General features: G+C 46.0%; 1 protein-coding gene across 2 annotated transcripts; it reads right to left on the reverse strand.

The window, feature by feature from the left end:
* Positions 1–1,232: 1,232 nt before the first annotated feature.
* On the reverse strand, positions 1,233–11,933 carry LOC104638551 (tubulin alpha-1C chain). Of its 2 annotated transcripts, none has more exons than XM_075775600.1 (5): positions 11,822–11,933; positions 7,339–7,561; positions 4,222–4,370; positions 1,869–2,549; positions 1,233–1,625 (listed from the first exon to the last, which is right to left on the reverse strand). In XM_075775600.1, the coding sequence occupies exons 1-5, from the start codon at positions 11,822–11,824 to the stop codon at positions 1,332–1,334; spliced, it is 1,350 nt and encodes a 449-aa protein (XP_075631715.1). In that variant the 5' UTR covers positions 11,825–11,933; the 3' UTR covers positions 1,233–1,331. The 2 variants fall into 2 exon arrangements, with proteins under 2 accessions (XP_075631715.1, XP_075631716.1); XM_075775601.1 differs by lacking the exon at positions 11,822–11,933 and adding an exon at positions 11,333–11,477.
* Between the last annotated feature and the right edge of the window lie 805 nt (positions 11,934–12,738).

Below are 12,738 nucleotides of genomic sequence, written 5' to 3' on the forward strand. Positions count from 1 at the left end.
TAATCTAAATTTAAAGGGATACCCCCATCTAGTAGAATAAGCACACCCAAGTCACAGCTAAAACTGAGGTTAGGGAAAGATTCCCACTTCACAAGTTGATGTCAGATACTGCAGCATTACCTGAGGACTGCAGGTTTCCCCACACAGAAGGAAGTTAAGGCATTTTTCAAACCACAGCTAAGACTCCTGCTAAGCAGGTAAGTGCACCTTCATCCACTAACACAGGCTTCAAGGCTTGGCCTGAATCAGGCTCAGCTATTAAATAAGGAGTATAAAAATAAGGTTGAAATAGAACAGGGAGGAATTCTCCAGCTCAAATCTAGTCTTGGAGTCAGACTTTGGTATCCTATAATCACATTCAGAATTCAATCAGAATTCCTCAGAGTCACCCAGCTCCAAGACAGAGCTGGAAATAGTCTCACGTTATGTGGTTTGTGGATCCCTGCCCTGTGTCCTGAAGCCCCAACTCAGGCCATGTAGAAGGTTTCAGACAGAGGCTTGTCCACATCTGAAGATAACCTGATTAGCCAAATCTTCTCCTGTTACATCAGTTTACAATGGAAGGCAGAAGGATGGTAATTTGCATATCTGAACCCATGGACTCATGTCTTCTGCAAAAGAATTAGTTTTAGGGAAAACTAGTGTTGAACCCTGGCCAGCTAACCCAGAGATTTTGCTCCAGACAGCTTCAGGCAAAATGCTGACTCCACAAAAATCCAGCAGACAGGGACTGCAGCTCCTTTTGTGGGAGGACAAAGCAACACCAAGACAACCACCACACAGGTCCCGACAGAAGTGGCAGGTTCCTCGTGCTATGGCACACCCTGCTTGGACATCTCTTCCCCTTCCAGGTTACAGCATCTCTAAGTTACTGGTCCATGCTAAGCCTAAGTATAGGCAAAAACTAACTCAAATAGCCTTTTGTACTATCCTCTTTTCTTGAGGGTAATACAAGGTTAGTTTCCATTGCCTCCACCAGCTTTAGAGCCTTGAAAAAACGTAGCTAACTAATCTTCCAGCAAAAGCTCAAGCACATTCTAGTCTTGTATTCTGGGGGAAAATACACACTTATTAGCTCTCCAAATAGCAATGCGTTAAGGACAAGAACTCATCTAACTATAGCACGATTGTTGTATTCCACTATCTTTCTCAGAAAGAAATTCTATCTCCTGGACTAGTGACTACTTGCATATAGTTAATGCATGTACATACTGTTTAGACACTACCAAATGTCTTGATTAAAGAATTTTATTCCAATTATTTAACATGATTTACACTGCTACTGAAGAGGCAGAAAAATGGCAAAGACTCGCAATTCACTTCTGTTGTGTTTAATATTCTTCACCTTCATCTTCTCCATCCATCGAGTCTGTGCCCACTTCTTCATAATCTTTCTCAAGTGCAGCCAAATCTTCCCGAGCCTCCGAGAACTCCCCCTCCTCCATCCCTTCTCCAACATACCAGTGAACAAAGGCACGTTTGGCATACATCAGATCAAACTTGTGGTCTAGACGAGCCCATGCCTCAGCAATGGCTGTAGTGTTGCTCAGCATGCACACTGCCCGCTGGACTTTGGCTAGGTCACCACCAGGAACCACTGTTGGTGGCTGGTAATTGATGCCAACCTACGTGAAAAACAGAGAACATGAGTTTTTGTAGCATTTGACAGGACTATAATCAAAGAAGTCAGACAGTAGTTGAATAAAATGTTTCACTCCCAAGAAAACAGCTCTGTATAAGAACTTAAGTCTCCATTTCTCAACATACAAGACAGGTACCTACAGAACACCTTACTGAGAAAATACACTTCATAAGCCCACAACAGTGAAGAAGTTTATTAAAAAATCATGCTGTAACTCGAGACTTGCCTTAAAACCAGTAGGGCACCAGTCCACAAACTGGATTGTGCGCTTGGTTTTGATAGCAGCAATAGCAGCGTTGACATCCTTGGGGACAACATCCCCACGATACAGCATACAACAGGCCATGTACTTGCCATGGCGAGGGTCACACTTCACCATCTGATTGGATGGCTCAAAGCAAGCATTGGTTATCTCGGACACAGACAGCTGCTCATGATAGGCCTTCTCTGCTGAAATAATTGGGGAATATGTTACCAACGGGAAGTGGATACGAGGGTAAGGCACCAAGTTAGTTTGAAATTCAGTAAGATCCACGTTTAAGGCACCATCGAATCTGAGAGAGGCAGTAATGGAAGAGACTATCTGGCCAATGAGGCGATTCAGATTGGTGTAGGTCGGGCGTTCAATGTCCAGATTCCTACGGCAAATGTCATAGATGGCCTCATTGTCAACCATAAAGGCACAGTCGGAATGCTCCAGAGTGGTGTGGGTAGTCAGGATGGAGTTGTACGGCTCAACAACAGCTGTCGAGACCTGTGGTGCAGGGTAGATGGCAAATTCCAATTTTGATTTTTTCCCATAGTCAACTGACAGGCGCTCCATCAGCAGAGAAGTAAAACCCGAGCCAGTGCCTCCCCCAAAGCTGTGGAAAATCAGGAAACCCTGCAGGCCAGTGCATTGATCAGACTGAAAGAGAAAATACACATGTTAAAGCAATGGTGTAGACATTAAGAATCCCAAAACAAGCCCAAGACAGACAAGTCTGAATTCTGACACACAGCAACTGTTCAAGCTTCATGAAAGCAATATTCAATTTCATAGAATCCCAGACTGGTTTGGGTTGGAAGGGACCTCAAAGCCCATCTAGTTTCAACCTCCCTGCCATGGGCAGGGACAAACTCCACTAGCCCAGGTTGCCCAAAGCCCCATCCAACCTGGCCTTGAACACTGCCAGGGAGCCAGGGGCAGCCACAGCTTCTCTGGGCAACCTGTGCCAGGGTCTCACCACCCTCACAGGGAAGAATTTCTCCCTAATACCTAATCTCTATCTACCCTCTTTCAGTTTAAAGCCATTACCCTTTGTCCTATTACTACATGGCCTTGTAAAAAAGTGAATTTGACGATTCATCCACCAATAATCAAGCAACTGCCCCATAAAAACCATTGCATTCTTGGCTATTTTAAGCCCCCTACATATTGGAGGGTGACTTCTCCACTTCAAATTATGACCTCAAAACTTCCCCTACCCCCAATTCTCAGGCCAAGGCCATTAACAATGACCAAGAAAAGCAGTAATATTCAAAGAGCTACAGACCATCTACCCCTTATACTGATTTGACATTCTCTACCTGTGCAAAAATGGAGTAATCCCCTGTCCCAGAACTACCACTACAATCCTCTAAGAGCTGCAAGCATGTAACTCAGTTTCAGGAAGTGAGCTGTCAAAATGTATTGCACTGCCATTCCAGTTTAGTCTTCTCAGATGAAAAAATTAGACTACCTTGTCCTCAGAAAGAAGTGCCCTATGATGCTTAGCTTGATTCCCAGGAGCAACAGGAACTTCCAAAGGCTTATAAAAAGAAATTACGACCACATTTTTCAGGTCAAAGTACAGCCTGTTTCGAAGTTATCTTAGCTTTAATTAGAGGTGGTGGCAGACAAGCACTGCAGATCAAAACTGCTGGTATTCTCAATTAGAGTAAGACTCATCTAGCATTCTGAATTAAAACACCAGAGGTACACTCTGGATTTTTTTTGTGCAGTGATAATTCCTTACCTTTGACAGATTCAGTAAAGTAGATGCTTAGTAGCCCTTAAAAGGGAACTCTAACCTTCTAAGCTGACATCTTCATAAATTTGCCACATGATCAAAGTACTGGGGAGCCTGAAACATCCCAACTTACTGATATTTATTCCTTTTCTACTGTTATTACCATAAAATTAATTCAGAAATTATAACAGCAGGAAATGCTAACAAAAGTCTAAACCACAGAAGCAAACACTCCTATTTAAACTTCCTTGCAAAAGCCCCAGTCAGAGACCAATCCTTTTCCAGCAGGACTATGCAAATGAAAATTCTTGGTCCTGGCTGTCTGAAGTTAAACATGAAACTACAAAATTTTGGGGACCTCATCAGCATTTTAGGCCACTTGAAAGTCGTATCTGACATGCATAATCCAACCATTCTCAGCTGGCTAAGAATAAAAACAAATACAGACTAAGTCCACAGATTCTCCTACCATGGAATAAATTAAAGCACAATTTATAGGGCTATGTAAGTGGTTTTGATAATCTAATTTTCAAATCCTGTAGAACAGGAAAAAGATGTTTAAGGGCCTTCGGTGAAGAAAAGTCTTACCAGTTTCCTGATACGCTCTAGAACTAGATCAATTATCTCTTTCCCAACTGTGTAATGACCTCGAGCATAGTTATTTGCAGCATCTTCTTTACCAGATATCAGTTGTTCAGGATGAAAGAGTTGCTTGTATGTCCCAGTCCTAACTTCATCTGGGGAGACAAAGTGAACATTATTTATAACTTAGCTTTCTATGTAGACCAGGTTTTTCAAACTTCCAAGGGTGTCCAGAATAAGGTACCTAAATCCTTAGAGATAAAAAGCAGCTTCATTTCTACCTATCAGTAGGTGACAAAATACTTAGTACACTCTGAATGTTGAATACCTAAGAAAAATTAAGTTATTGCTTAAGAAACTGTCCCATTTTATACACAAGTTTAAATTTTTGACCTGCCAGAGCAATTTAAAATTGGACCATGACAGCAGAATCATTCTTCCACAGTTGAACACAATTTAAGGCTCACTTTGCAGATCAGCATCTGAAATACTGCTTCTCCCCTTTATTTTCCAAGCCCACCAGGATGTTGCCTTATTGCTTGTGCAGCTGTGAGCAGAGCCTACACTTCTTGCTTGTCCCCTTCTTTCCCTTAATTGTACTTTCTGCCAAGTGTAGAGAAGAATGTTCAAAAGGAACAGGAGATGTTCTTGTAAAGATAGCCAGTTATTCAACTACTGAGCTGTAAGCTCCAGCACAAATGGCTGTGTTAAAACAGGCAAATGAGCACGCAGCATCCCCCACCAGCTACAGATTTGGAGAATGATTTAGTTATCAGAAATATGCACTGACATCTAGCAGGCTAAAGCTCTGTCCTACCACAAAGGTACAAAGACACTCATCATAGCTTTGTCACTGGTTTAGCTCAAGCCATTCTTGAGCTGTATGCTAATGCAGTACTGTATCCTTTAATTAAAATCAGGTGGAAAGCAAAGAGCTTTATTAACTACAGAAGTTGCCTGTTTGCATATATTATTTTTAATCTGAAAAAGAGCAAGACAGAGACAAGCAGATTTCAAGATTTAAAAATACAGTTACCATTTGAACCAATTTAGACTGACCAGCTACCACTGCAGTTTGCAATCCAATACTCTAAAGTATTTCCAAGCTGCAAAAAATAAAACAATTTGGAGAAGTCTACCAATCAAAATACCTATGTTTCTAAGACGTTCTGCATTATCACTCCAAGTTATAAAGGAGAAATACAGGTAAAAGGCAAAAATATAGAACCTAACGAAAAAAGACGCTGGTAGGGGCAACATGAGTCAAGACAGTCCTGGGGAAGTAACAAAACTTGAAGAGTTAAGAGGATCAGTCATTGCACTATGAAAGTGTGCTGAATAAAGAATTCAGAGTTTAGGGGACAGCTAAACCAACCGTTCCCCTGGACATGCTATTCTTCATGCTTTTAAGTCTGTGGGGTAGATTTTTAAAGACACCTGTGTTGAATTCCTAGACATGTTACTGCCCTATTTCTTGATGGAAGTTTGATGGTATTTTACCACATCCACAGACCTGGTGTACGTGTACAGCAGTTCTGCTTTCACTAAGAGGAGCACTGATCTGGAAGCTCCAGAAATCCCTGGTGTACACACATGGCAGCTGCAGAGCTGCTGTATGTGCAATAGGTGCTAGCCCTGCCCAGGAAACTGGATCAATAATTTTCAAATAAGCAGGGCAGGAATAAAGAAAGGCAGCTAGCCCCTAGGAAGGCACATGATGCAAGAAAACACTAACTTTTTTAGCATTACCAAGTATTTCATAAGACAGCCTTTTGCCCATCTCCCCATACTACACCTGCATCATTAACAAGTGCTGGAACACTACCTTTTGCCATGTGTCCCAAGACTCACCAGCTACTCACCCCCAGAGGCAAGGTGAGAGCTTTGCCACCTGCTCTCCCTCACCTCATTTCTCAGCCTTTTCTGGTTGCTGAGAGCCACCACCTGGCCAGCAGCAGAGGAAGCAACAGCCACAGGGCTCAAGAAAACAGAAAGCCAGACCTGCAACAGCTCCTGGGGATATTAGTGTATGGCCAAGGGTGCTTTGGCTCAAGTTGAAGTTATCAGTCCAGCACTCCCACCTTGGACCTGCCCAACTGCCTTCTGCTCTCCTGCAGAAGTTCATTCTGCTGTATAAGCCACAGAAAGTCATTTGGGTGTTACAATGAAAATAAGTTACAAGAGACCCACAGTTTGGGTATATAGGAGTAGCCTAAGCCTATTCACTCATCTCCCCTTCCCAATTCTCTACATATTGCAGAAAGATAAGCACAGCAACTGCACAAGCACAGACCTCCTCTTCTATGAGAGCCCCAAATCACTACTGAAGGTAAGACAGCCGCAAAACCACCTCCAGCAGAATTACATCAGGCACACACATTAGTGAGAGCAAAACCAAGATTCACAACAAGGAACAAGTGTCTTGTTAAACTGGGGAGCTCACTCTGGGTTGGCAGTGTAGCTTAACAGCACAAAAAGCGTGACTGGTCAGTGGCTGATGCATGGGATCACATCTGAACACTAACAGCCAGCGTGGCCAGAGCTTGCGATACAATTGATTTTCAGAATAAGAGTAGATTGTTATTCAAAGATAAGGCAGCAGGAAGTTGAAGTGCACGTTTGGAAGTCCTGGCATTTAGGCTAGCAATTGAGACTCATTTTTGCAAGCAGTATTCAAGCTACACAGAATAGAAGACTGTTGTGGGAAAGCACAGGAATCATTCCTATGTACAAAAAGAAATCTGCTTAATGATACATATCATATTTTAAAAAGGTTCCTATTGACTGCTGTACACATTATGCCATATTTCAAGAGGTTATAACTAGTTCCTTGCATAGCAAGGGCACAAGACATTCAGAAGACCCATTTAATTCCACAGGCTGGCAGCAGGGAATATTTAAATTCTTTAGAGTTCCAGAGCATACATTTGCCAGTCTTAATGAATGTAAAGCCAAGTATTTTCCATCGCTAGAAAGACATAGGCAAGCTTCACATAATAAAAAATTAAAGCTCCAAAGCATTTTGCAGGACTAGAGAAATGGATCCCTTAGTCAAAAAATGTATACGTTAAATCAAGTCCTACAGCATGTTCTACAGTCCCTTATACTGGTCACTGTATTTACCTATTACTGCTGGTTCAAGGTCCACAAACACAGCACGAGGGACATGTTTTCCTGCACCGGTCTCACTGAAGAACGTGTTAAAGGAATCGTCGCCTCCACCGATGGTTTTATCACTTGGCATGGTACCATTGGGCTGGATGCCATGCTCCAGGCAGTAGAGCTCCCAGCACGCATTGCCGATCTGCACACCAGCTTGACCAACATGGACTGAGATGCACTCACGCTGTGTGGAGGAAAAAAATTTGGATCACTCAGCAGAAACAGCAGTTTCCTTGTTTAGAAAACATTCAACACACACAGCTTGAACTCTCATACCACAAAGCTATTAAAACATTGGCCTTATTGTCTTGGTGTTAGGGCCATTTGGCACAAAATACAACAGAACACAAAAGCCTCTTTCACTCATCATCTACCTCCACCTAGAAAGACCCTTTTGGGCATTGTCATTTTTACAAACTCATTCCTCCTTGTTGCTCCTTTCCTCAGGCAGGAAGAGTTTGATCAACTCTTCCAAAGTCTTCAGCCAACTCCTCTCAACAAACACTGAATACTTAGAAAAACTGATTACACCTGTCACTGGCCACAGTGTCCAGAAAAACTTCACACCCAGAACTCCAGCCCCAGAAGCCACATAAGCACAACCACCAGAGGGAGCAAAACCTTCTGCAAGATCCAGGGCCATTTTGATTAAAGTACATAAAATCAGAAAAAAGTATTCTCCCAATCACTTTAGGGAACTTTGCCATTCTGTAGAAAAGCCTTTGCCTAATAAAACCCTTAGTATCACTTCATAAACATGGAACATTAGGCCTCACCTCACACTGTTGTATGCAAAGTACTAAACTCCTTAACACTAGACAAAACTCTGCCTCTTAAGCTATGTAGAAAATAATTTATGTCAGCAAAAGGATCTATCCATACCAATTTATGGATTCCCAAGTTGCCTTTGATGTCCAGAGCATAAACCCAGCTTCCTTAATGTTTCAGCATAGGGTTTTGAATATTAAAAGCCAACCCACAATGGAACCATCTCCAAACTCCTGGTCCATCTGTGGCATTTTATATTTAACTTCTTGTTTTGAGTGACAGTTAAACACATTCTAGAAGAGCCTGCATATAGGACAGTTTTGAATAACTGTCACATTTAACTATGTTCAGACCCTATGATTGGGTGATATAATTAATTTGTCCCCTGAAATTCCAGGATAAGGAGGACTTGGAACTGCCCAGTCCACATTAATAGTCAATGCAGAAAAGCAGGAGTACAGTCCTTTAAGTTTCCTTGAACACCAAGAAACTAAAATCTGTATTTGCAAAAAAAAAAAAATCACCTGTTCTCAGCCACAGCACTGAACAGCTGAAAACTGCTGTTCTTCAGCTCCCCATCCATGTATTCAGATATACAGCTTCCAGGAGAGCAATCCACATCCTCTCTGAAACCAGCCTTACTCAAAGCTGCTGCCACACTACCAAGGCCATTACTCCATCACTCTCCAGGCACTCCAAGCACTGGGCTTGGCAAGGTACTGCAATAGTAGAGGACAACCAACCTACGCCCTGTAAAAGGCGGCAGGAAAACCAGCTTGAACATGCAGCCCAACAACGCTGCACTATCACACAGAAGTCAGACCATGGCAATGAATTAGGCCACGTCACTCTTTCAGGAAAGCAGGAGGACAGCCTGCAACTTTTCTACAGTGAGAGGAGAGAGTGGACCTATACCACCACTTCAGCCTGGATCCTCACCTGTACTGAGGTCCTATTAGTGATCTAAGCTTTGTTAGTAAAGCTCCCAAGCAGGTGGGGAAGGTCACTGAAAAGTAGTGCGTAGGGACTAGCATGGCCAAGCAAAGTGACTGCATGGAAAATATCTGACTATACATGAGCTTTCCAGCATCAAATGAACTAGCACCACTACTTCAAACTACACAAAGCAACAATCATTCATGTTCCAAAGAAAAAATTTAAGTCTTTGAAAGTACAACTTGGGCAACACAGCCACAGACCAGGTCCTACTGGTGCCATGTTAAACACATGGCATGTTTACTTTGACAAAGTACAAAGTTCAGCACTTGGGGCAGAGTAACACCCGGCATCAGTACAAAGAAGCAATTAACCGAGAAGCAGCCCTGATGAAAAGATCCTGGGGGTTACCACAGAAACTGTCCTGAATGTTCAACAGGGCATTCTCATCCTCAGTAATGCAAATAATGTGCCAGGCCACAAAAGGAGACACATGGCCAGCGCACCAAGAAGCATTCCCTCTGCTCTGCAGGAAGGTTCAGTCAGATGTAAGGAGGATGCTGGGGGATTCCGGTTGGTTGTTAGGAAAAGCTTCCTCAGTGGTGCAGCCCTGGAACAGGTCACCAGAGAGGTAGGAAGGGATCTCCATCCCCGGACATTTGCAAAACTTGGCAAGATAAAGTCAGTCACAAAAACCTGGCCTGGTGCTACTGTTAGCCCTGCTTTGAGAGGTCTCTCAACTCCTTCCCCACAACTCTACCAAGTACTTTTAAGTAGCATGTGGCTATTTAATGAAACACAAATCTTTGTTAGACACTAACAGACTCTGCCTCTTTTGGTCTGCATAGCCTTTTCACAGCAGCGTAAGTCTTACAGTACCAAGAATACTAAAGAACAGAACAAAATCTGAGCCTTGAAAGTATAAACTCCAAATTGTAAAGACAGGCAAAAGACAACTGTCACAATCATTACAATTTGGGCCTTTACACATCACTGATGGAAGTCTCATAGTTATTAAGATTTAAATATGTACTACAGACAGTACTGTTAAGTGCTGTATTCAAGCCACAAGTCAGAACACAGAATCCTTAAGTAATTAACACTAAACACTCTCCCCCACTTCCACTATTTTCAAGCATAGAGCCAGTTTCAGTGGAAAATCCCAGATAATCTTCCCAGCCTGAACCTCTCCAGCCTCCATTACCTGTCTCCTTTTGCTATATGATGCACTCCAGCTTAAGAGCACTGGCTTGTCTGCTGTAACTGCCCTTTCAGCAGGTGCAGTACTTGCTGTCTGTACTCCTTGCCAGGCTGAAGAAGTCCAGCTCCCTCCATCTGTACCAGTGGATCATGCTCTAGGTCCCTTGTACTCTCCAGCACAGTATTTCAGGTACAGCTTCATCTGTGTGAAGCTGATGGAAAGCCAAGTCTCATGAGAATAGCTGTACCAGCTCAGACCAAGCTCAACAACACACCATAAAGAGGAAGGTGGTTTCCCTAAGATGAAACTCAAGGGAAACTGCATCCTTTGCAGAGGTGAGGGACAGCATTCACAGTCTTGATTTGGCTTAATTTAAAAAAATGTGACCATAAACAGCCCCCCACTGAAAGGTAAGAACAAGATAAGGACATCAACACATCCCTCCAATATTCTCCTAACTTCTAACCATTTTCAGTTAAACAAATATTTTGTATACATTTACAACCTTACAGAAGCAGTCTGCTATATTTTTTAAATTCATGTAACCTTCTGACAGCCACAATCGCTTTTCAAAAAGCGATATACAGGGACAGCACCCACATGCAGAGGGACCTCATGCTTGTCCCACAGACTCCAGCTGACAACTCCCATGGTGTTGCGCTGCACAGCTCAACAGCCAAACTCTGTCCTCTTTATGATGCCCCAGCCCTTTATCATACCTTTCAGATATCCCTTCAAGGCTGACTCCTAACTTACAAGGTCACACATGCCACTTCAGCTTTATTACCCAGCCAGTCTCACCAAGTCCTTCAGGAAATCGCCCTATCAGCCCATTCCCTGACCTCTCCAAACCAACTCACACCACCGCTGGCAGCTGACTCCAGCAAGGGCAAGCACCAGGAGAGAAGCAGTAAGCTGCACCTCCAGAAACACCTAGTGCCATGGCCTCCCCACCGCTCCAGGTCCCGCACACCTCAAGGAGGTGTCCCCCCCAATTTTATATTCAACAGGTACCCGTGAGAGCACCCCAGCAGCTCGCCCCCCCACAACCGCGGTGTGCGGGCTGGATGCCCGGCCACGTCCCGCTCCAGGGGACCAGGGAGACGCGGGCCCCTGGGGCTAAATGCACCCGGGGGTGGAGAGGCTGCCCCAGGCCCGGGCCGTGGCTCCCCGCTGCTGCGGAGGGCCTGGGCCGGAGTCACGTCTGAGGCAGCCGCCACCTCAGAGCCAGCCGGGGGCTGAGGGTCCCGCCGCCACCGGGAAAAGCCGCCCCGCCGCGGGCCGCCATGTTCTCGGAGGAGCCGCCACCATTTTGGGACGAGGCCGCGCGGCGGGACGCGACACCGCCGAGGCGGCACGGCTCGGGCCCCACGGGCGACCACGGTCCAGCGCGGGCCTCGTCCCGCCTCTCCTCCCTCCCCGCCGCGGGCCGGGGCGGACCCGCGGCTCCCGCCGCACACGGGCGGGGCCGCCCCGCCCCTCCCTGTACCGCCTCAGCGTGCGGAGCGGCACCAGGAGCCCCCCGGCCGCCCCCCTCACCATGGCTCGGGCCGGCAGTGGGCAGCGCTGGGAGCGTCAGACGCGCAACGTGTCTGGGCAGCAGCACGAAAACAGCTGCCCTTCCCGGGCCTACTTTATATAGGAAGGAGGGCGGGGCGGTTGGCTCCTCGCGCCTTGCTCATTGGCTATACCTCTCTCGGAGGCGTAACCTCCTCGCGGCGCTATTGGGTGCCTCCGCGTCGAGATCGTCCCCTCTCCCAATCGGGGTGGGGCGGCGGCCGCGTGGAAGGTGCCAGGCTGTGCGCCATTGGATCGTAGATATGAATTTCATCTTCCTGCGCTAGTTATTGGTTTATTCGTAACCAGGGGTGGGGAGGAGGCGGGGCTTAGTCTTCCCGCCAACGGAGGCCAGAGCCTCCCTCCTCAGGTTGGGGCGTTCGTTGGCTCCGCTGCGGGTTTCGGTGGTCCCCCGGGCGGGTGGCGCGGGCTCGGAATTGTCCCGGAGCCAGCGGCTGGCGCGGAGAAGGAGAGGGGAGAGCAGGGCAGTTTTGTCTACTCGAGGATCCCAGACCTACTGTTGGCTGAGAGCAGGCCCGGTGGTCAGCGCTCACACTGGTGGGGCAGGCCTGAGGCGGGCGGAGCCCACGGGAGTCCCGGGCGGGCGGCAGCTGCCTCGAGAACCGGGCTGCGCTGTCAGCCCGAGGGGCTCCTAGACCGGCCGTGCACATTGAGTCTGGTTAAAGCAGCCGGCAAAACGGCCAGGCGAAGGCTGGGATCAGAGCCTGGATACCCAAAGACCCCGGCGCTGGAGGCAGGCTCTGTGGGAGTGCTCGTCTGAGGGTGGAAGAGTGAGATGTGAGCAAATCTTTGTATTTTTGCCTCTGAGGAGGGAGGAGACAGCTCCATTGCACAGTCAGCAGGCAAAGCAGCGCTTGTACCAACTAATACTGCAATAA

Source organism: Balearica regulorum, chromosome 25 (genome assembly GCF_011004875.1).
Source record: "Balearica regulorum gibbericeps isolate bBalReg1 chromosome 25, bBalReg1.pri, whole genome shotgun sequence".
In the NCBI taxonomy this organism is placed as follows: Eukaryota; Metazoa; Chordata; class Aves; order Gruiformes; family Gruidae; genus Balearica; species Balearica regulorum.

Excerpts from the sequence above, each read along its gene's own strand:
- LOC104638551 (XM_075775600.1), bottom strand. Across the intron at positions 2,550-4,221 it reads TAGAGCGTATCAGGAAACTG|TCTGATCAATGCACTGGCCT; the intron begins GTAAGACTTTTC and ends TTTCTCTTTCAG. Across the intron at positions 1,626-1,868 it reads GGTGCCCTACTGGTTTTAAG|GTTGGCATCAATTACCAGCC; the intron begins GCAAGTCTCGAG and ends TTTTTCACGTAG.